Source organism: Enhydra lutris, unplaced genomic scaffold (genome assembly GCF_002288905.1).
Source record: "Enhydra lutris kenyoni isolate GAN:26980312 unplaced genomic scaffold, ASM228890v2 scaffoldscaffold95, whole genome shotgun sequence".
In the NCBI taxonomy this organism is placed as follows: Eukaryota; Metazoa; Chordata; class Mammalia; order Carnivora; family Mustelidae; genus Enhydra; species Enhydra lutris.
The window spans coordinates 722727-744053 of record NW_019154179.1 but is presented as its reverse complement, the minus strand read 5'-3'; the positions used below and the strand labels follow the sequence as shown (position 1 = coordinate 744053).

The 21327-nt window shown below is 37.2% G+C and overlaps 1 protein-coding gene across 1 annotated transcript in view; it reads left to right on the top strand.

Moving 5' to 3' along the window:
• Positions 1–21327, top strand: part of LOC111139106 (Fanconi anemia complementation group C) — a 173140-nt gene that overhangs the window by 74946 nt on the left and 76867 nt on the right. Inside the window, exons 4-5 of the mRNA XM_022491255.1 lie at positions 7127–7240; positions 8140–8204. Coding sequence (XP_022346963.1) covers positions 7127–7240; positions 8140–8204 — 179 coding nt within the window. The remainder of the gene's footprint in view (positions 1–7126; positions 7241–8139; positions 8205–21327) is intronic.

Here is a 21327-nt window from a genome sequence, read left to right as displayed (position 1 = left end):
CCTGAGCAGAAACCACAGTCGTTTTTCCACAAGCCAACCCTGTGCCAAACCACAGCCTCATTGCTCCAACTTTCCTAACCCGCCTGTAAATGTGCTGCCTGTTACAAGATGGAGCAGATATAGTGAGGTGAGGACAGAAGAGAACACCTGAAAACAAGGGCAGTGGATTTTCCTCTGATTTATTTAAAATTTCTCTCCTTATGAAACTTCACCTTCATGGTATAAGCAGTTTTAAAATGGCTTTTCAAACATTAGCAGTTCTTAAAACTCCTGCATGAATCAAAATTGGGCTTCAAATGTTTTGTACACCAATGTGTTTGTTCCTACACCCTCCACCCTTAAGGATTTTAGATCACAAGTCAGGCGGATGTATTTGCACGTTTTCTCTATGCCCTTCAAGTTGGAACCTGCGTGTTTACATTTGCATCCTTTTTGTGGATGCTGATTTCTGTATTCAGAAACGCCGTTCCTCATCAGTTCATTAGTAAAACGAGAGGACTGAAATAGAGGATTTCCAAGATTGCTCTGTCAATATTTACAAAATAATCAATTAGCATATTACAGTAGGAATGAATTTTTGTCCAAGGGTAGGGTGCCCACAGTATCTTTAATGGTTTTCTGTTTAGACTGTTAGCCACTAGGTGGCGGTAAAAAGAATCCTTAGCAAGGAGAAGTGCTTATCAAATTTTAAGTTTACTTTAAAAGAGATATTTGAAAGTCTAGGGTTTGAGGTATCTGTTCTGAAGTTATGTGACCATATCCAGGCCTCAGTATGCTGTTTCTGAGGACCTATGCTTATTTTACCAGGGATAAAACTCTTGTGGCCCTCCATAGCAATTCTTACTAGGGAATTATGGGAAAAAACAGACATAAGTTAAAGCATGTAATTTTGTTGTTACAAAAAATTTTCCGTGATAAAAAGTAAGCCATAAAGAGACTTATGCTGAGAACCAATCAGATTTGCATTGTTATGACAAAAAACTATTTGCTGTTGCCTCATGTAGAGTGGATATAGGGAGGTTCCTTATATAAGTTTTGGCCGTAGAGTAAGTAACCACCTTTGGTAATTGTGGAAACTTTGGAAATACAGATAGTTGAAAGAAAAAATTTTAAATCACTGATAGAAAAAAAAAATCTGTATTAACTATTTGTTATATTTCTTCTCAGCACTGTTTTTCCATACACAATTAAAATCACGTTGAACATACAGTTTGACACCTTGCTTTTTAAGTTAACGTTACATAGTCTTTTCCTGTGTGATTAAATATCTTTTTCAACATAATTCACACTGTTGCATAGACTATGATGAATTCAACCAATCCAGTGTTGTGTGGGGTACTTGGGTTGCCTCTAGTTTTTCACTGTTATAAGTAATGCTGCTGTGAACCTAAAACTTTCATTAAGATATATTCTTGGAAATTAAATTACTGATTAAAGGGTATGAACCGTAATGCTTTGGCTACATCTATCATCAAGTGACTTCCCAGAAAGGCTTTACATATTTGTGCTCTCAGCAGGGACAAAGTGCCCCTCTCACCACATCCTTGCCAACACTGAGTAGTATAGTTTGGGGGTTTTCTTTGTTTGTTTTTGTTTTTTAAACAGGAGGTGGGGCAGGGAACTAATACTTATAGCATTTGATTTTTAAAAAATCAGTTTCTAACCATATCATTTTAGGAATTTAGGCCAGGACAGGTCTGCCAATTAAGTTGTTTTCATTTTTCCAAGATCTTAAATGTTATAGTCAGCTTACATAATGCAAGCATTGTGAATACTATCGAGGGACCTGTTTATGGCTATTTTAACATTACTCAGGAATTATTCACAATCCCTAGTCGTACCCTCTGAATCTACTGAATGTTCTAAGTTGTTTTTTTTCCTTTTTTTCTCTTTCTCTTCTTTTATTTTCTTTTTCTTTCTTTTCTTTTCTTCTTTCTTTCTACTTTCTTTCTTTCCTTTTTTTTTTTTTTTTAACTTTCATTGGCTCAGCTGCCAAAGTGACTCATGCACTTTTAGGAAACCAGCCTTCATGCATTGGTCCAGGGCCCAGGATGTGAGTGCTTCTGGGAGGCACTGGATTTATAGGGGAAAGCCTTGGCAGGTTTTTCCTTAAGATCTACAATCTTAACTGATCTCTGTTACAGCCTTGAAATTGGTTTCCTTCTATTGTACACACACTATTACTTTTTATACAAACTAAGCTTGTAGTATTTTGTGCTTTAATTCTTTAAGGGTCAATCATGTGAATTATGACAGCAGCCACCTGTTTATAGGTGGTTTAATTGAAACTTGCTTAATTAAGTTTTATTAAAAACTTGATTTATGGGATTTTAAGTGAGATGCCATACTTAGAGAACTTAGCACAGTATTTCACACATGGAAAGCATTCCATAAATCTTAGTTGTCTTAATTGTTAGAATCCCCTCAAGAAGTGGCTTTTAACCAGATCTGGAGGAACCATCATGGCAGAGGGACTAGAACATCCTAAAGTCCTTAGGGGCCAAAGAGCCTGTAGCCCTGCTCCAAACAAGCTAGTGAGGGAAAGTCAGCCCTAGTGGGGCACTTAGCTTTGGGAATAAGTTTAGGCTTTACCTGGAGACTAATTAAGAGCCATAAAGGGTCATAAGCCCAGCAATCACATTTACATTGTTATGTTAGAAAATGATTCCAGGGATGCCTGGGTGGCTCAGTTGGTTAAGCGGCTGCCTTTGGTTCAGGTCATGATCTCAGGGTCCTGGGATCAAGTCTCGCATCAGGCTCCCTACTTGGTGAGGAGCCTGCTTCTCTCTCTGCCTCTGCCTACCACTCTGCCTTCTTGTGTTCTCTCTCTCTGACAAATAAATAAAATCTTTAAAAAAAACCAAAAAACTGTAAGTTATCAAAAAAAAAAAAGAATAAAAAAAGAAAACTATTCCATTCACCTGTGGAGAGTGGTTACAGGGAAGTTCCTTACAAGGTTTGGCCATAAAATAAGTAACCAGCCTTGGGCGCGTTATTTAAGCTAAGTGTGTTTTAGTTTCTTCATCTCCAACACAGATTTAATAATATACTCATAGCATAAACTGTGAGTTGTTATTTGTCATATGAACAGCTCTTAGTGCTTTAAATGTTTGTTAAATAGAATGCTGAAAGTCTGATGGCAGAAAGTTAAGCACTTCCGGTACTGCCATCCCTCCGTCTAGCTTACCTCCACCATGGAAAACCCAGACTGCCCCCAGCTCTGAGTCCTTGGCCCAGCCTCTTTCCAAACCAAGCCCAGCTTCCTCCCTCCCCATGTCGGGTCTGGTGTGGGTGCCTCCACATGGATGTGCATATGCTGGCCAGGCCTGGCTGGCCTTTTCTTCATTGGAGCACCTGCATGGCACTTCACATAGTCAGGCCTCAGTTTCCACTTACACGATGTAGGCTTCCTGCTGGGGTGAGCTATGCAGAACTCACTTGTACACACCGCTCCTCAAAGGGTGGCACACTGGCTGTAATTTACCTCCCCTGGCTTTGCCAACCTGACCATGACTTTCAGCCAGATTGCACTTGATGGTTGAAACCAACTGGGCTGTCCTCAGTTCCTGTTTGCTTTCTGTATTTTAAAGGCCAGCTTTGAACTGAAAGAGAGAAAAAGAAAAGTAATATGTAAATGGCTTCCATCCAGCCTTTTCTTTTTCACTCTGGTAAAAAGCCTCTTAAGTATTTTATTTATTTATTTATTTTTATTTTTAAAGATTTTATTAATTTGAGAGAGAGCAGAAGATGAGAGCAGAGGGAGAAGCGGGCTCCCCGCCGAGCAGGGGTCTGATGTGGGGCTTGATGTGGGCATCGATCCTAGGATCCTGGGATCATGACCTGAACTGAAGACAGACATTAACCAATGAGCCATCCAGGTGCCCTGATCTCTTAACTATTTTATACCTTATAAGAAGTTTACTTTTAACCATCTATATATCTATTTTTCTCCATCAGTGACTTGTATTTGTAAAGTCATGTGATAGATGTTGTTGGGTTTTTAAAATATCATCAGTATCTTTTGCTAAGTAGTTAGTAATTTATCAAAGGCACTTTAACTTGCTATAAGTTGTTTTTTTTTTTTCAGAAATTTTATTTATTTATTTGACAGAGATCACAAGTAGGCAGAAAGGCAGGCAGAGAGGAAGAGAAGCAGGCTCCCCGCTAAGCTGAGAACCAGATGTGGGGCTCGATCCCACGACCTGAGGATCATGACCTGAGCCAAAGGCAGAGGCTTTAACCCACTGAGCCACCCAGGCGCCCCTAACTTGCTATAAGTTTTTCCAGTTTGGAAATAGTAAATGGGATCGCATGCAGGGACAGCAGTTTTTAACCTGCATGACTTAGTAGTGTTGCCTGGAGTCCTGTTTTGAGGATCGTGAGGCAAGTCTGAGCTCACAGGGAGAAAGTACCTGGTCTACAAGAAAGGATGCATACCAGATCAGGGTAGAATTCTCCCTGGAAGGAAGGACGGCTGTAGAACTGGTGGGGAAAAGGAGAGATGGCCCAGAAGGCTTCCTTGGTGTTTCTAATGCTTGTTAAATGTGATGATGGGTGAAATTTGTCATATTATTTTGTGTCTTTTTGAGTATGTGAAATAGTTCATGATAAAATTGAAATGATGCCATCGACCCTGGGCATTACTGGTAAGTTTGTTGTCCTGGTTTGGTGGGACCTATCCTTGACTGAGGTAATAACACCCTCTTTCCCTGGATTCAATGGTCCTCCAAGTATTTGTGGACCAAGTGTGTGGACTCATACATTTAGATGCACATAGTTTATTTTATGTCATAATGTGTACTTATAAAATGTAGTACAGGACTTAAAAAAGAATAAAATGGCTCTTTCCCTGTAAATATACTAAAAACCATGGGGTTGTACACTTTAAAGAGTAAATTTTATAGTATATGAATTGTATCTCAGTAAAGCTGCTATTGAAAAATAGTTCCAAATACAACACTTTTTCAAAAAGTAATTTTTTTTTCTATTATAGTAATATTACACGTACACACATAGGAAACTGGAAAATGTATTAAAGTAGAAAAATATATATACTCATAATAGCACCACCTCAGAGACTGTTAACATTTGGTGATAGTTTCTTCCAATATTTTTCATTTCCATGTATGGATTATTTTTTATATTGATGAGATTGTTGCTGTGTATTAACATTTGCATCTTCCTTTCTTCATTTGACATTGTAATATAACCATTTAAAATGCTCTCATGAAATCTTTATAAACATTTTAATGGTTTACAATGAGGGTTTTATAAATTAATCAGTTCCTGCTGTTAGACATTTTTCACTGTGAGAAATAATATTGTAGTGAACATCTCTGAGCATAATCCCCATCATCATATTTGGATTTATCCTTAAACATGTGCCAGATACATGAAAAGTTATGAATGCTTTTAAAAACCTTTAATATGGGGGCGCCTAGGTGGCTCAGAGGGTTAAAGCCTCTGTCTTCAGCTCAGGTCATGATCCCAGGGTCCTGGGATCGAGCCCTGCATCGGGCTCTCTGCTCAGCGGGGAGCCTGCTTCCTCCTCTCTCTCTGCCTGCCTCTCTGCCTACTTGTGATCTCTGTCTGTCAAATAAATAAATTTAAAAAATAAATAAATAAATTAAAAAAAAAAAAACCTTTAATATGTATTTTCAAATTGTTCTCTATAAGGCAGGCCTCTACTAACCTATAAGGCACCTTTGTTCAGGTTATAACCTCTGGGCAGACTATCCCTGGCAGTCCAAGCTTGGGGTGGATAGGGAGCCGTGTTACATGCACTCAGACCCTCTGGGGGTGCCTCAGTGTGGTTCAGAGCAGCAGGACGTAGGGATACCCATTTATATTACAGTAGCTCACACAGAGTACCTGTTTCAGAGAACCCAGATTAGCATTCGGAATTTAGGTTTGTAAAAATCTTTAATTCAGGGGCGCCTGGGTGGCTCAGTGGGTTAAGCCGCTGCCTTCAGCTCAGGTCATGATCTCAGGGTCCTGGGATCGAGTCCTGCATCGGGCTCTCTGCTCAGCAGGGAGCCTGCTTCCCTCTCTCTCTCTCTCTCTGCCTGCCTCTCTGTCTACTTGTGATCTCTCTCTGTCAAATAAATAAATAAAATCTTAAAAAAAAAAATCTTTAATTCATTAAGTGAAAAATAGTATGTTGATGTTTAAATTCACCCTTAGAGTTTATGAGGGTGAACATTTATAAATTTGTTTCTTGCACATTGTATTTCCTTTCATGAATTATCTGTTCATACTCATTTTTATGTTCTTAGTGCTGTATTTTGCACATTATTTATGATCTGCTGTTATTTGTTAGTAATATTCTTCCTAGATTGTGCTTGTATTAATTTCTGAAAGCACAAGGTTTTATTTCTGTGTAGAACAACCAATAATTTGCTCTCTTGATTCTCAGTTTACAAAGTTCTTCCCCATTCAGATGCCTGAAAAGTACTTACGTTTTCTTCTTCTTACTTCATTTTTACATTGATCTCTTTACATTGATGTTTAACATTTCTAATTTTTTTTTTCAAATAGCATTCCTGTGTAACACCATTTATTGCATCATCTTTGCCTAGTAATTTGTGGTCTGTTTCTTGTTATGTGTTAAATTATTATAGCTACTTTGATAAAAATATTTTGCTGAGTTTAAAAACAATAAATATCACATTCTTTATTTTTAATAAGATTTTATTTATTTATTTGTCAGCACAAACAGTAGGAGCGGCAGAGGGAGAAGCAGACTCCTTGCTGAGCAAGGAGCCTGATGCGGGACTCGATCCCAGGGCCCCGGTATCATGACATGAGTCAAGGCAGATGCTTAACCAACTGAGCCACCCCAGGCATCCCATGATCACATTCTTTATATGGTTAAAGCACTGTTCATTCACGATATATTTTTGCTTCACTGTTAACAATTATTTAAATTGACCTATTTTTAATGTGATAATTTTAATGCTGACTTATTCTTTATACCATGAATCCATGCGAACAGGGTATTTGGACAAATTAAGATTAATCATTTCACAGAGATGAGTGCATTTACGGATGACCTAGACTGCAGGCATTATAGGTAAATAGGCACTTGCACTCACTTTTAATAACTTTGTCTGTTTATGGTTTTTAGGGGTTGTTATCTCATATACTTTCGGCATTCAGATTTGATGCAAAAGAAGTTGGTCTTTTTACTCAAGGTCTTGAATTTACACCTGCAGATTACTATCCTGGTTTGCTTAAAAATGTGAGTATTTTTAATTTATTAGTATTGAAATTTTTGTTGCTTAATGTACCATGGCAAAAAAGGGTAAGAAATACCTCACTCTTCCAGGAAAGATGTTTAACTTTTCTCTGTTTATCTCTTCTTACCTTGGGTGGACTTACAGCCATGTAAGGAAGAAACGTGAGACGGGAGATTATGAGAAAAACGAAGGAAACCAGGAGAGGTTGTTCTAAATCAACCAACCCCTCTTTTCTCTTAACAGATCTCGTTTATTCTTTCAAAGATTTTTGGGAGAAGAGATTTCCTTAGCCAATATAAACACACCCTTTTACTGTTGGACAAATTTTGTATTTAAGATAACCTTAAGGAATTTTACATTAAAGCAAAAAATTCAATAAGTAACAATGTTGTAAATAGTAATATAGATTCACATCTTAGTATTAAAGTTTTGTTTTCTTCTGCCTTGAATTTTGGCCAAATTCAAGAAATTTTAATTTATTATCTTCTAAATACTGTTATAAGATTTTTAATGTTTGTTAACTGCTCTGGTGTTTTAGAAATTTTATACGTAAATAGCATTTTAAAAAATTACTAGAACTAAATTAGGAAGGAAAAAATAAGTTAATTTCAATGTGGTTTTATTTTTAACAAGTTTGATTTTCTTAGGAAATTAATGATCTGTCTATTGTTCATTTGCTTAAATTGGAATGTGGAATAACAGACATTAAAAATAAAATCCAAGTTATTAGTAAATGGACTTGGCACTGCTTTTTTTTCATTTTGACAAAGTAAAATAAGGAGAGGACGGGTAGGGGAGGGGAGGGAATCTCAACGGAAATATCACTCACACCAAGAAAAATAGAACTGATGTAATCCTGTTTTGCAGTATGAGTTAACCTGCAAATGATTTTGTTTTACAGATGGTTTTATCATTAGTGTCTGAACTCCGAGAGAATCATCTTAATGGATTTAACACTCAAAGGCGGTAGGCGTTAAACTAAACATCCCTCTTCTCAAGTTTCAAAATGTATCAGTCTGGTTATGAGAGAAAAATTTTATAATTCTTTGGAAATGCATTTTCATAGTTAGAGTTATATTCTGTGTGGAGAGATTATTTATACACGGCAAATTGGTGAGTTTTATGAAACTTTTTTAATCACTATTCTTTCAACTTCTATATGGCAGTAAATCATGCAGCATCTCTTGTGACCCATTGAGTAAAAAACCCTACATATACAGTAGGGTGTTAACACAAAGGAAAGGCTCAGCGCAGAGAGAGAGAGAGAGAGAGAGAGAGAGAGAGAGAGTGTGTGTGTGTGTGTGTGTGTGTCTTAAAAATACACACACACAAACAGTATTTACAAGGCAACAGATAATTGATGTGGACATATGACTTATTTTAAGAAACATAATACTCCAAAATCTAGACTAAACAAATCAAATAGATTCAGACAAATTAAAAGGCAATTAATCACATTACAAAATATTCTTCACTCTCAGAGAATTCAAAGTCGTCTTCATTGGTGAGCATTTCAGTTTTTTTTTTAAGGTTGTATTTATTCATTTGAGAGGGTGGGAGCATGAGCAGGGGGAGGGGCAGAGGCAGAGGGAAAAGCAGAAGCCCCGCGGAGAGCAGGGAACCTGATGTGGGGTCTCCATCCCAAGGCTCTAGGATCATGACCTGAGCCAAAAGCAGACGCTTAACCAGCTGAGCCACCCAGGTGCCCTGGTGAGCATTTCATTTTTAACAAATTTTTAACAAGAGAGTCTGGGGATAAGGGACTTTTGTCCTTGTTTTTTGCTTTTTGTTTGTTTTTATAAAGCTGTTGTCAATTAAAGCTCTATCAGAAATGGCCTTTGCTCTCAGCCTATATGATCCTTTGCATCTGAACTTTAAAGTAAACTATAAAACTCTTAAGCAAAAACACTGGAGAAAATCTTCATTTATTGATTTGGCAGTGATTTTTTTGGATATGACACCATAAGCACAAGCAACAAAGGAAAAGTAGATAAATTAGACTTCATTAAAATTATGAATTTTATGAGTTATACTATCAAAGCAAAAAGAGCCCATTGATTGAGTGAAGACATTTGGAAGTCTTGTATCCAATAAGGATTTAACTCCCTTAACAACAACAAAATATTCAATTCAAAAATGGGCCAAAAGAGTTGTTTATACATGTCTCCAAAGAAGATACACAGCTGGCTAGTAAGCACATGAAACAGTGTCCAGCACCACCAATTATTAGAGAAATGCAAATCAGAAACACAGTGGAATACCACATCACATATATCAGCATGATCTCTAATTTAAAAAACAAGCAAAATGAAAAATAATAAATGTTGGCAAGTAAGTTAAGAAAGTAGAACTTGTGCATTGTTGGTAGGAATGTAACAAACTATAGAAGTGATTCCTGAAAGGATAGTCTTGCTGGTGGGAATGTTAAATGGTACAGCTACTGTGGAAAAGTTTGGCAGTTCCTCAAAAAATTAAACATAGAATTACCATAAGACCAGCTCCTGGGTATATATTCAGAAGAATTGAAAACGGGGATTTGAACAGATATCTGAACACCAACGTACATAGCAGCATTATTCACAATAGCCAAAAGGTGGCAACACTCCCAAGTTCCCATTAGCAAAACGTGGAGTCGATAAAATGTGGATAAACAAAATACAATAGAATATTCTTCAGCCATAAGAAGGAATACAAATTTTATATATGCAAGAACATGGATGGACCTTGAAAACATCAAGCTTAGTGAAATAAGTCAGACACAGAAGGGCAAATAATTTAGGATATCACTTGTATGAAGTACCTAGAAGAGGAAAACTCAATAGAGATAGAAAGAAGAATAGAGTTTATCAGGGGCTAGAGCGAATGGGGTTACTGTTTAATGGGTCCATAGGTTTTGTTAGGGCTTAGGGATAATGAAGAGCCTTGAGTATAGATTGTGGTGGTGGGTACACAGTATGTGAATGCCTTTAATGCTACTAAATGGTTACCAAGTACAAATGATTAAAAAAATAAAAATTTTGTATGTTTTACCACAGTTTAAAAAAAGCAAGGAAAAAAAACAAACATGATACCAACTATACACTCCCTCAAATAACTAAAACACTTACATTAACATGTGTTAGAGAAGATATGGAACCACTGGATCTCTCATCTACTCTCTGTGAAAATGTGACTTGGGATCACCACTTTGGTAAACAGTGTAGTAGTTTATTGTAAAGTTAAACACATACTTACCATATGATCCATCAACTCCATTTTGAGTATTTACTCACAATAAATGAAAACATAGGTAGTCATAAATATTTCTATACAAATATTCACAGTTGCTCAATTTTATAATAGTTCAAAACCAGAAATGATCCAAAGGACCACCTTAACTGGATGGATAAACAAATAAGTATTGTCTGTTACCACCACTTAAAAAATGAAGGGGCACCTGGGTGGCTCAGTGGGTTAAAGCCTCTGCCTTCGGCTCAGGTCATGATCCCAGGGTCCTGGGATCGAGCCCCACATCGGGCTCTCTGCTCAGCGGGGAGCCTGCTCCCCCCTCTCTCTCTGTCTGCCTCTCTGCCTACTTGTGATCTCTGTCTGTCAAATAAATAAAAAAATTTAAAAAAAAATGAAAAGTCAAGACAAACTGTGAGCATATATTTTCAGATTATGTATCTGATAAAGGGCTCCTACCCAGAATACCTAAAGAATTCAGTAATAAGACAAATAACCCATGTATAAAGAACTCCGTAACAAGACCACCCAGTTAAAAAAGTAGGCAAAAGATTGGAAAAGGTCATCAAAAAATATATACAAATGGCTGATAAGCACATGAACACTTGTATACAGATGTTCGTAGAGGCATTATTCACAAAAAAAAAAAAAAGTGGAAGCAACCCAAATAACCATCAACTCACAAATGGAGAACAAAATATCCTATGTCCATACCGTAGAATACTGTATCTCACTAAGAAAGGAACAATCTACTGATCCATGTTGCAACGTGTGTGAACCTCAAAAACATTATGCTTAGTGAAAGAAGCCAGACACAGAAGACCATATATTATGTGATCCCATTTTTATAATGTCCGTAATAGGTAAATCTATAGAGATAGTAGATTAGCTGTTGCCTGGAGCTAAATGTAGGAACAGGGATTTGCTGCAAATGAAGATCTTGAAGTGACAGAAGCGTCCTAAAAGTGGATCATTAGTGGTAATGATTGTCCAACTTAGTAATTTATTAAGAATCTTTTAATTGAACATTTCAAATAGGTACATTTTATGGGATATAAATTATATTTAAAAAGTAATGAGAAGAGTCCCTGGGAAGGCAAGGAAAGCATTTACAATAATTTATTTACATGCCAGGTAGAAACTTTACTTTTGCCTTGAGATGAATGTTGAATAATAGAATTAGAGCTTTATTAAAATGGACTTAAAACATCAGTAGGATACAATGTATATGTACACCCTTCACCAACATCCTGAACTATGTCAAACTAATGATTTTTTAAAAACTTAACTGAGAAGAAACAACAACAAAACAAAAACACTATTAACAAGTGAAAAACATCAGTCAGAGAATTGGAAGATATTTGCAACCTATAAAACAGACGATCAGTATGGGAAGTATAGAAATGCCTCCTGCAAATCAATCATAAAGAGGCAAACACTCCAGTATAGAAATGGGCAAGAAATATAAGTAAGTTATTACTAAAAAAGGAAAACAATAAATAACAAACATTTAAAAAAATTCAAGAGTGATGTCAGCAAGACAGTAGAATAGGAAGCCCCAGTCCTTGTTTCTATACAGAAACACTGACTTAGCAATGGTGTATGACCCAAAGAGCCTTTATGAGAACTCCAGAAACCAATTAAGATGCTATAATACCCAGGCAAACTCAAAGTTAAAAACAACCATATTGAAATGGGTAAGAAAGCCATTTCATATCAACCACAGTACCCCTTCCCCTAAACTGGCTCAGTATTGTGGGATTGGGAGGAAAATTCTAGCTTACAGTTTCTCCTTTGAGGGGGGAAACAAAAGAATGGAATATGTTCGGTGTTCCTGCTTTGGGGAGATCAGCTGAGGGACTGGTGTCTCACTTGCCTGACTCTGACCACAGACGGGGAACCAGCAGACTTTCAGTGCCTGGGGACTGAGGAAGGTTAGAGCGTCCTCAGCAGCGCTGCCGATGGAGGTAGGCTCAGGGAGGAAACACCCAGCTCCCAGCTAATGTCTAGATGGGGCAGGGGGTGAGAAAAAAAAGAGTGGAATGTGCATCTAATTTTCCATCTTCTGAAAGGGCTACTTTAGGGATTCGTTTCAGTCTCCCATGACTTGAAGCAATAACAGAACCAGCATACTTTGGAGGTCAGAAGTCTGCAGAGAACCACAGAGCTAGTGGCTTATTGTAGCACCAGAGAACCTGCAGTACCAAAGACAAACACCAGAGGGAGGAAGAGATTGCAAACTCCTGAAAAACTGGCAAGCTCTCTGGGAAATTATTACATAAACAATCCCAGAGAAGACACATCCCCAGATAAGATTCAGAGGACCCCCAGATTCTCTCACCAGGTTGAATTGTGAGAGTCTTCTCCTGTAAAAGGGAAGTCCATAAAGCCTGGGAGAAGTGGCTATTTCTTTGGCTGCAGAAAATGCAAAAAAAAAAAAAAAAAAATGCACACAAAGAAACAGGAAAACATGGCCCAAACAAAGGAACAAAATTAATTTGCACAAACCTACCCTAAAGAAGTGGAGAACTATGAACTGCCTGTCAAAGAATTAAAAATAATTATCCTAAAGGAGCTAAATGCACTACAATAGAATACAGATAAATAACTAAATGAAATCAGAAAAATGATGCATAAACAAAATGAGAATATCAAGAGATAGCAATTAGAAAAAAACACCAAATAGACATTCTGGAGCTAGAACACAGTAACTGAATTGAAAAATTTAGTAGAGGGGTTCAGCAGTAGTCTTAGTCAAGCAGTTAAATTGAAGACATGTCACTTGAAATTATCAAATCAAGTAAAAAAAAAAAAAAGGGAATGAAGAAAAGTTAATTAAGCCTTAGAGTTTATGGAACACCATCAAGTGCACGAGTTATATGTATTGCAGGAGTCACAGAAATGAGAAAAAGACAGCTTATCAAATCTAAGAAAGGAACTGGACATCCTAATTCAAGAAGCTCAAAGAACTCCCAACTAGAATAAATCCAAAAGGACCTACAGCAAGACATGTTGTAATCAAACTGTTAAGAGGTAGAGAATGTTGACAGCAAGAAAAAGCAAAAAAAGAACACAAGGAATGTAACACCTACAAGGAAGTTCTCCAGATTATCAGTGGATTACTCAGCAGAAACATTAAGGCCAGAAGGGAACAAGATGACATATTCAGACGTGCTTAAAAAAAAAAAAAACCAAAAAAAAAAAAAAAAAAAAAAAACCCTGCCAACCAAGATTATTATATTCTGCAAAGTATCCTTAAAAATGAAGGGGAAATTAAGACCTTCCCAAATAAACAAAAGCTGAGGGAGTTAATCACCACTAGACCAGCCTTACAAGAATTGTTAAAGGGAGTTTTTCAAGTTGAAACCAAAGGACTTTAGGCAGGAACACAAGAGCATACTGAAATATAAACTCTCTGGTAAAGGTAAATATATAAACAGATGTAAAATCCTATAATACTATAATGGTGATACATAAATTACTCTTAAATCTGGTAAAATTTAGACAATAAAAGCAAAAGAAAAAACTGTAACCATGAAATTATGTTAATGGGGGCACCTGGGTGGCTCAGTCAGTTAAGCATCTGCCTTCGGCTCAGGTTATGATCCCGGGGTCCTGAGGTTGAGCCCCATGTGGGGCTCCCTGCTCAGCTGGGAGCCTGCTTTTCCCTCTCCCTGTGCCTCTCCCCACCCCCACTCTTACAAGTGTGCTTGTACACTCTCTCGCTCTCTCTCAAATAAGTAAATAGAATCTTTTAAAAAATTGTGTTAATGGGTATAAAACAAAGAGATATAATAACATGAAGCATGAGGAGGAGATATAAAGGAGTAAAGTTTTGTGTGTAACTGAAGTTATCAGTTTGAAATAGATTGTTGTAACCATAAGATGTTTTATGTAATCTCCATGGTAAAGACCAAAAAAAAAAAAAAAAAAAAAAAAACAAACAATAGAAGTTACACAAAGGAAAATGAGAAGGGAACCAAAGCATATCACTACAAAAAGAAAAAAGAAAAAAAAAATCAACGAAACACAAAGGAAGGCAGCAAGAGAGGAAAAATGAACAAAATAACCACAAGACATGTAAAAAAATAATGAAATGGCAAAAGTAAATTGTTCTGTATCAGCAGTTACTTTAAATGTAAAAGGATTAAACTCTCCAAAAGATGTTGAATGGCTGAATGGATTTTTAAAAAAAAAAAGATCCAACTATGTGCTGCCTACAAAAGATTCATTTTAGATATAAGGATGTATAGAAGCTTAAAGGGAAAGGTTGGAAGAAGATAGCCAATGCAAATTTTAACCACAAAAGAGCAGCAGTGGCTCTACTTCTGTAGAATATGTTAAATCAAAAACTGTTATAAGAGAGAAAGACCTTGTATAATGGTAAACTGTTCACGTCACCAGGAAGATACAATAGTTTATAAATGTCTCTGCACCTAATAGCAGAGCATTGAAATATATGGAGCAAACATTGACAAGATTGAAGGGAGAAATTGAAAGTAACACAATAATCATAGGAGATTTTAATACCCTACTCTCAATAATGTGCAGATCAATCAGACCAAAGATCAATAAGGAAACGGGATTTGAAAAACAGAACAACTGAACCATATAGACCCATACAGAACACTCTATACAATAACAGCAAAATACATTCTTCTCAAGCACATGCAGAACATTCTCCAGGATAGGTCACATGTTAGGCCACAAAACAAGTCCTAAGAAATGTAAGGTTGAAATTATGCCAAGTGTTTCTTTCAACCACAAAGGTATGAAATTAGAAATTTTTAAAAAATTCATAAATATGTGCAAATTATATAACACATTCTTGAACAACCAGTGAGTCAAAGAAGAAATCACAAGGAAATTAGAAAATATGTTGAGGGCCGCCTGGGTGGCACAGTAGTTAAATGTCTGCCTTTGGCTCAGGTCATGATCCCAGGATCCCAGGGTCCTGGGATCCAGCCCTGCATCAGTGGGCTGTCTGCTCAGTGGGAGGTCTGCTTCCCTCTCTCCCACTTCGCCTGCTTATGTTCCCTCTCCTGCTGTGTCTCTCTCTCTCTCTCAAATAAATAAATAATTATTTGAGAGAGACTGTAAGAGAGAGCATGAGAGGGGAGAAAGTCAGAGGCAGAAGCAGACTTCCCACGGAGCTGGTAGCCTGATGTGGGACTCGATCCCAGTACTCTGGGATCATGACCTGATCCAAAGGCAGTCACCCAACCAACTGAGCCACCCAGGTGCCTAAATAAATAAATTCTATTAAAAACAAAAAAGAAAATATGTTGAGACAAATGAAATATGAAAACATAGTATACCGAAAAGAATAGGATGAGAGAAAACTAGTACTAAGAGGAAAGTATGTAGCAGTAAATACCTTCTTTTAAAAAGATCTGAAATCAGCAACCTAATTTTATACCTCAGAGAACTAGAAAAAGAACAAACTAAACCCAAAGATAGCAAAAGGAATGAAATAATAAAGATTACAACAGAAATAAACTAAGGAGAGAATAGAAAAAAAAAATTTTTTTTAAAGGTCAAGAAAATTGACAAACCCTTAACTAGACTAAGAAAATCAGTGAGAAGACTCAACAAATACCAGAAATGAAAGAGAAGACATTACAACTGGTGGCACAGAAATAAAAAGAATAAGAGACTATGGAGGAGCAGTTAAGATTGCAGAGGAGTAGGGAACCCTAAGATCGTCTGGTCATTGGAATTAGCTAGATAGTTATCAAATTGTTCTGAACACCTGCAAAATCAATTGGACATCTGAGAAAAGAAGTGTTGCAATTCTACAAATAGAAAAGCAACTGCTTTTTGGAAGGTAGAAGTAGTAGAGACTTGAATCCAGGGTGATATATCGGAGGATAAGGTGGAGGAGAGGGAACCAGTATAAGGAGGCCACTGCAAAGTATTATAAGCAGTGGAACACAAAATGAGAACTTCTGGAAGTCTGCTACAGTCAGGGAGACCCCTGGCTTAAGGATGCTCAGGTAGTAAAGTGGGGCAGAATCCCAGGTGGGACAGCATAGTCTCAGGATCCCTGGTGTTAGAAGAAGAATCGGGATGCCTGAGGGCAGCAGAGTTCCCAGGCATTGGAACGGGGAAGCTGGCTGAAAACAGCGAATCTAGGTGCCAGCTTTCTGCTCTGTGTTGCCATAAACCACAAACCTTTGCAGGGTTCTCCAGCAACTCCCTTGGCAAGGGCCCAGCAAAGGCAGAGGCATAGGGAGACTACTCCCCTCCGTCTCGGAGGAAGAACAGCATGGGTCTGTGCTGCAGGAGTACATAAAATTTGGAGACTTGAAACTCAGAGTTTGCCTAGATAAAAATGCTCAGTCACAGGCTGGGTGAACACAGAGTTCTGACAGAAACCAGGGAGATAAGAGTCATTGACTATGTTTCTATGAGGGCTCACTGAAAACTAGAGGCCGAGAACTTTCAGCTCCAGGGGTAAAGAGTGGGGCACCACCATATTCATCCTGCCTATCTGTGATGAAAGCCCTCAGGGAGCAGAACAGTGCAACCTTGTGTAATCTGGAGCTGCTTACACTGAGCAGGGCCCCCTGGCAAGAGAGACCTATTTGTACCAGGAAGAGCACCTGAAAATTAGCCCAACAGGCCCCTTTGACAGAAGACCATCAGGAACAACTGGCTGCACCCTTTACTCATCATAGAGAACTGCAAAGCTTCAGCTCTTGGAGAAAACATAAGTTTTTTAATTCTTTAGTCTTTCAGGGTTTTGTTGTTGTTTTTGTTGTTGTTTTTTAGCTATTTTATTTTTTCAATTCTTTTTTTTACTTTTTATTTATAAATATATATATATGGTGTATGTGTGTATATGTTATGTATATAAATTTTGCTTCTTTTCATTGTATCTTATTTTTGTGTATATATATATAAGTTTCTCTTTCTTTCCTATTTTGGGATCTAGTTTCTTTTAACAAACAGACCAAAATACACCCAGGATCTAGTTTTTTGTTTTGTTTCTTATTTGATTTTTTTTCTTGTTTTGTTTTTTGTTTTCTTCTGCTTTTTTCTTTTTCTGTGGTTTTTATTATTGTCTTTTCTCTCTCTTTGTTCTGTTCTTTTCTGGACAAAATGATAAGGCAGAGAAGTTTACCCCAAAGGAAAGAACAGGAGGTAGTACTCACTGCCAGGAATTTAGTCAGTATGGATATAAGTAAGATGTCTGAACTAGAATTTAAAACAGTGGTTACCAAGATACTAGCTGGGCTTGAAAAAAGCATAGAAGACACGAGAGAATCCCTTACTGAAGAAATAAAGGAACTGAAATCTAGTCAGACTGAAATTAAAAATGCTATTACTGAGATGTAGTCCCAAATGGAGGCCCTAAAGGTGAGGATAAATGAGGAAGAAGAGAGAGTCTGTGCTACAGAAGATAAAATGATGAAAAATAAGGAAGCTGAAAAGAAGAGACAAAGACAACTATTGGATCAGGAAGGGAGACTTTGAGAACTCAGCGATTCCATAAAGTGAAATAATACCCAGATAATAGGGGTTCTAGAAGATGGAGAGAGGGAGAGAAGGGAAGAAGGGTTACTTGAACAAATTACAGCTGAGAACTATATGTATATCTGAGAATCCCCAGATTAGGGAAGCTAACAGGCATTCATTCAAGTCCAGGATGCAGAGAGGAACCCCCCCAAAATCAATAAATATAGGTCAATAACTCAACATATAATAATGAAACTTGCAGATTTCAAAGATAAAGAGAAAACTCTGAAAGCAGCTCTGGACAAGAGGTCCTTAACCTATAAGGGTGGACACATAAGGTTGGCAGCAGACTGTCTGCAGAGACCTGACAGGCCAGAAAGGACTGGTACGATATATTCAATGTGCTAAATGGCAAAAATAGGCAGCCAAGAATACTTTATCCAGCAAGGCTGTCATTCAGAACAGAAGGAGAGATAGAGAGTTTCCAGGATAAACAAAAATGAAAGGAATTTGTAAGCACTAAACCAGCCCTGCAAGAAATACTAAAGGGGATCCTTTGAAAGAAGAGTCCAAAAGTAGTAAAGACCAGAAAGTAACAGAGACAACAGACAGAAACAGTAATGTCACAGGGAATACAGTGGCACTAAATTCATATCTTTTACTAGTTACTCTGATTGTAAATGGGCTAAATGCCCCAATCAAAAAATATAGGGTATCAGATTGGATTTTAAAAAATTAAAAACAGAAACAAAAAAATAAGACTCATCCATATGCTGTCTACAAGAGACACATGTTAGGCCCAAAGATACCTCTAAATGGAGAGTGAGGAGTTGGAGAACCATTTATCATGCAATGAACATCAAAAGAAAGCCCAAGTAGTTATCCTCATATCAGACAAACTAGATTTGAAACCAAAGAGTATAATAAGAGATGGAGGAGGACACTATGTCATAATAAAAGAATCTATCCAACAAGGAGAGCTAATAATCATAAATATTTATGCCCCTAAAATGGGAACAGCCAAATAAATAAGCCATTTACTAACAAAGAAACTAATTGATAATAATACAGTAACAGTAGGGGACTTTAACACCCTATTCTGCTCTGTGTTGCCATAAACCACAAACCTTTGCAGGGTTTGCCATTTATAATGGCACCAAAAGCCATAAGATACCCAGGAATAAACCTAGCCAAAGATGTAAAGGATCTGTCCTTCGAAAACTGTAGAACACTTACAAAAGAAATTGAGGAAGACACAAAAGACTTTAACACCCTATTCATAGCAATGGACAGGTCATCGAAGCAGAAGATCAAGGAAATAAGGGCTTTGAATGACAACACTGGATCAGATGGACTTTACAGTATATTCAGAGCATTTCATCCTAAAGCAGCAGAATACACATTCTTCTGGAGTGCACATGGAATATTCTCCTGAATAGATTACATAATGGGTCACAAATCAGGTCTCAACTGGTACAAAAAGATTGAGATTATACCCTGCTTATTTTCAGATGACAGTCCTTTAGAACTTGAACTTGATCATAAGAAAAATTTTGGAAGGACCGTGAATACATGCAGGTTAAGGAGCATCCTACTAGATAATTAATGGGTCAACCAAGAAATTAAAGAATTTAAAAAAATACATGGAAGCAAATGAAAATGAAAACAACAGTTCAGAACTTTTGGGATGCAGCAAAGGTGATCCTAAGAGGGAAGTTTATTGCAAACAGTCCTTTCTGGAGAAGAAAAATCTCAAAAGCACAACCTAACTTTATATCTAAAGGAGCTGGAAAAAGAACAGCAAATAAAGCCTAAATCTAGCAGGAGAAGAGAAATAATAAATATTAGAGCAGAAATCAATGATACAGAAATCAGAGAAACAAAAGAACAGACCAAAGAAGCTAGTAGCTGATTCCTTGAAAGAATAAGGTTGATAAATCCCTAGCCAGACTTATCAAAAAGAACGGGGGAAGGACCCAAATAAATAAAATCATGAATGAAAGAGGGGATATCACAACCAACATCTAAGAAATACAAACAATTATAAGAGAATATTATGGGGGCGCCTGGGTGGCTTAGTGGGTTAAGCTGTTGCCTTCAGCTCGGGTCATGATCTCAGGGTCCTGGGATCGAGCTCCACATTGGGCTCTTTGCTCAGCAGGGAGCCTGCTTCTCTCCCTGCCTGCCTCTCTGCCTACTTGTGATCTTTCTCTGTCAAATAAATAAATAAAATCTTTAAAAAAAAAAAAAGAACATTATGAACAATTAACAAATTAGGCAGTCTGTAAGAAATGGATGTATTCTTACATATGAACATATAAACTACCAAAACTGAAACAGGAAGAAGTAGAAAACCTGAACAGACCCATAACCAGCAAATAAATTGAATCACTAAATCAAAATCTTCCAAAAACCAAGAGTCTAGAGGTCATATGGCATCCCAGGGGAATTCTACCAATCATTTAAAGAAGAGTTAATACCTATTCTTCTGAAGCTGTTTCAAAAAAAAGGAAATGGAAGGAAAACTTCCAAAGTCATTCTATGAGTCCACCATTACCTTGATCCCAAAACCAAAAAAACAAAAAAACAAAAAAAACCCGCCCAAAAGGAGCATTATAGACCAATATCCCTGAAGAACATGGATCCAGAAATTCTCAACAAGATACTAGCTAATGTGATCCAACAATATATTAAAAGGATTATTCACCACAACCAAATGGGTTTTATTCCTGGGCTGCAAGGGTGGCTCAACATTCACAAATCAATCAACATGATACACCATATTGATAAAAGAAAGGATGGCAACTATATGATTCTCTCAATAGATACAGAAAAAGCATTTGACAAAATACAGCATCCTTTCTTGATAAAAACTCTGCAGTACAGGGATAGAGGGAACATATCTCAGTTTCATGAAAGCCATATATGAAAAGCCCACAGCAAATAGCATCCTCTGTGGGGAAAAACTGAGACCTTTCCTCCTGAGGTCAGAGAAGGGGTGTCCACTCCCACCACTGTTGTTTGACATAATAATGGAAGTCCTAGCCTCAGCAATCACACAGTAAAAATAAATAACAGGTATCCAAATTGGCAAAGAATAAATCAAACTTTCATTCTTCACAGACGACATGATATTCTATGTAGAAAACCCTAAAGACTCCGTCCAGAGATTGTTAGAACTGATAAAGGAATTCAGCAAAGTCATAAGATATAAAATCAATATCCAGAAATCAGTTGCAGTTTTATACAATAACAATGGGGCAGAAGAAAGAGAAATCAAGGAATCGATCCCATTGTATAATGGCACCAAAAGCCATAAGATACCCAGGAATAAACCTAGCCAAAGATGTAAAGGATCTGTCCTCTGAAAACTGTAGAACACTTACAAAAGAAATTGAGGAAG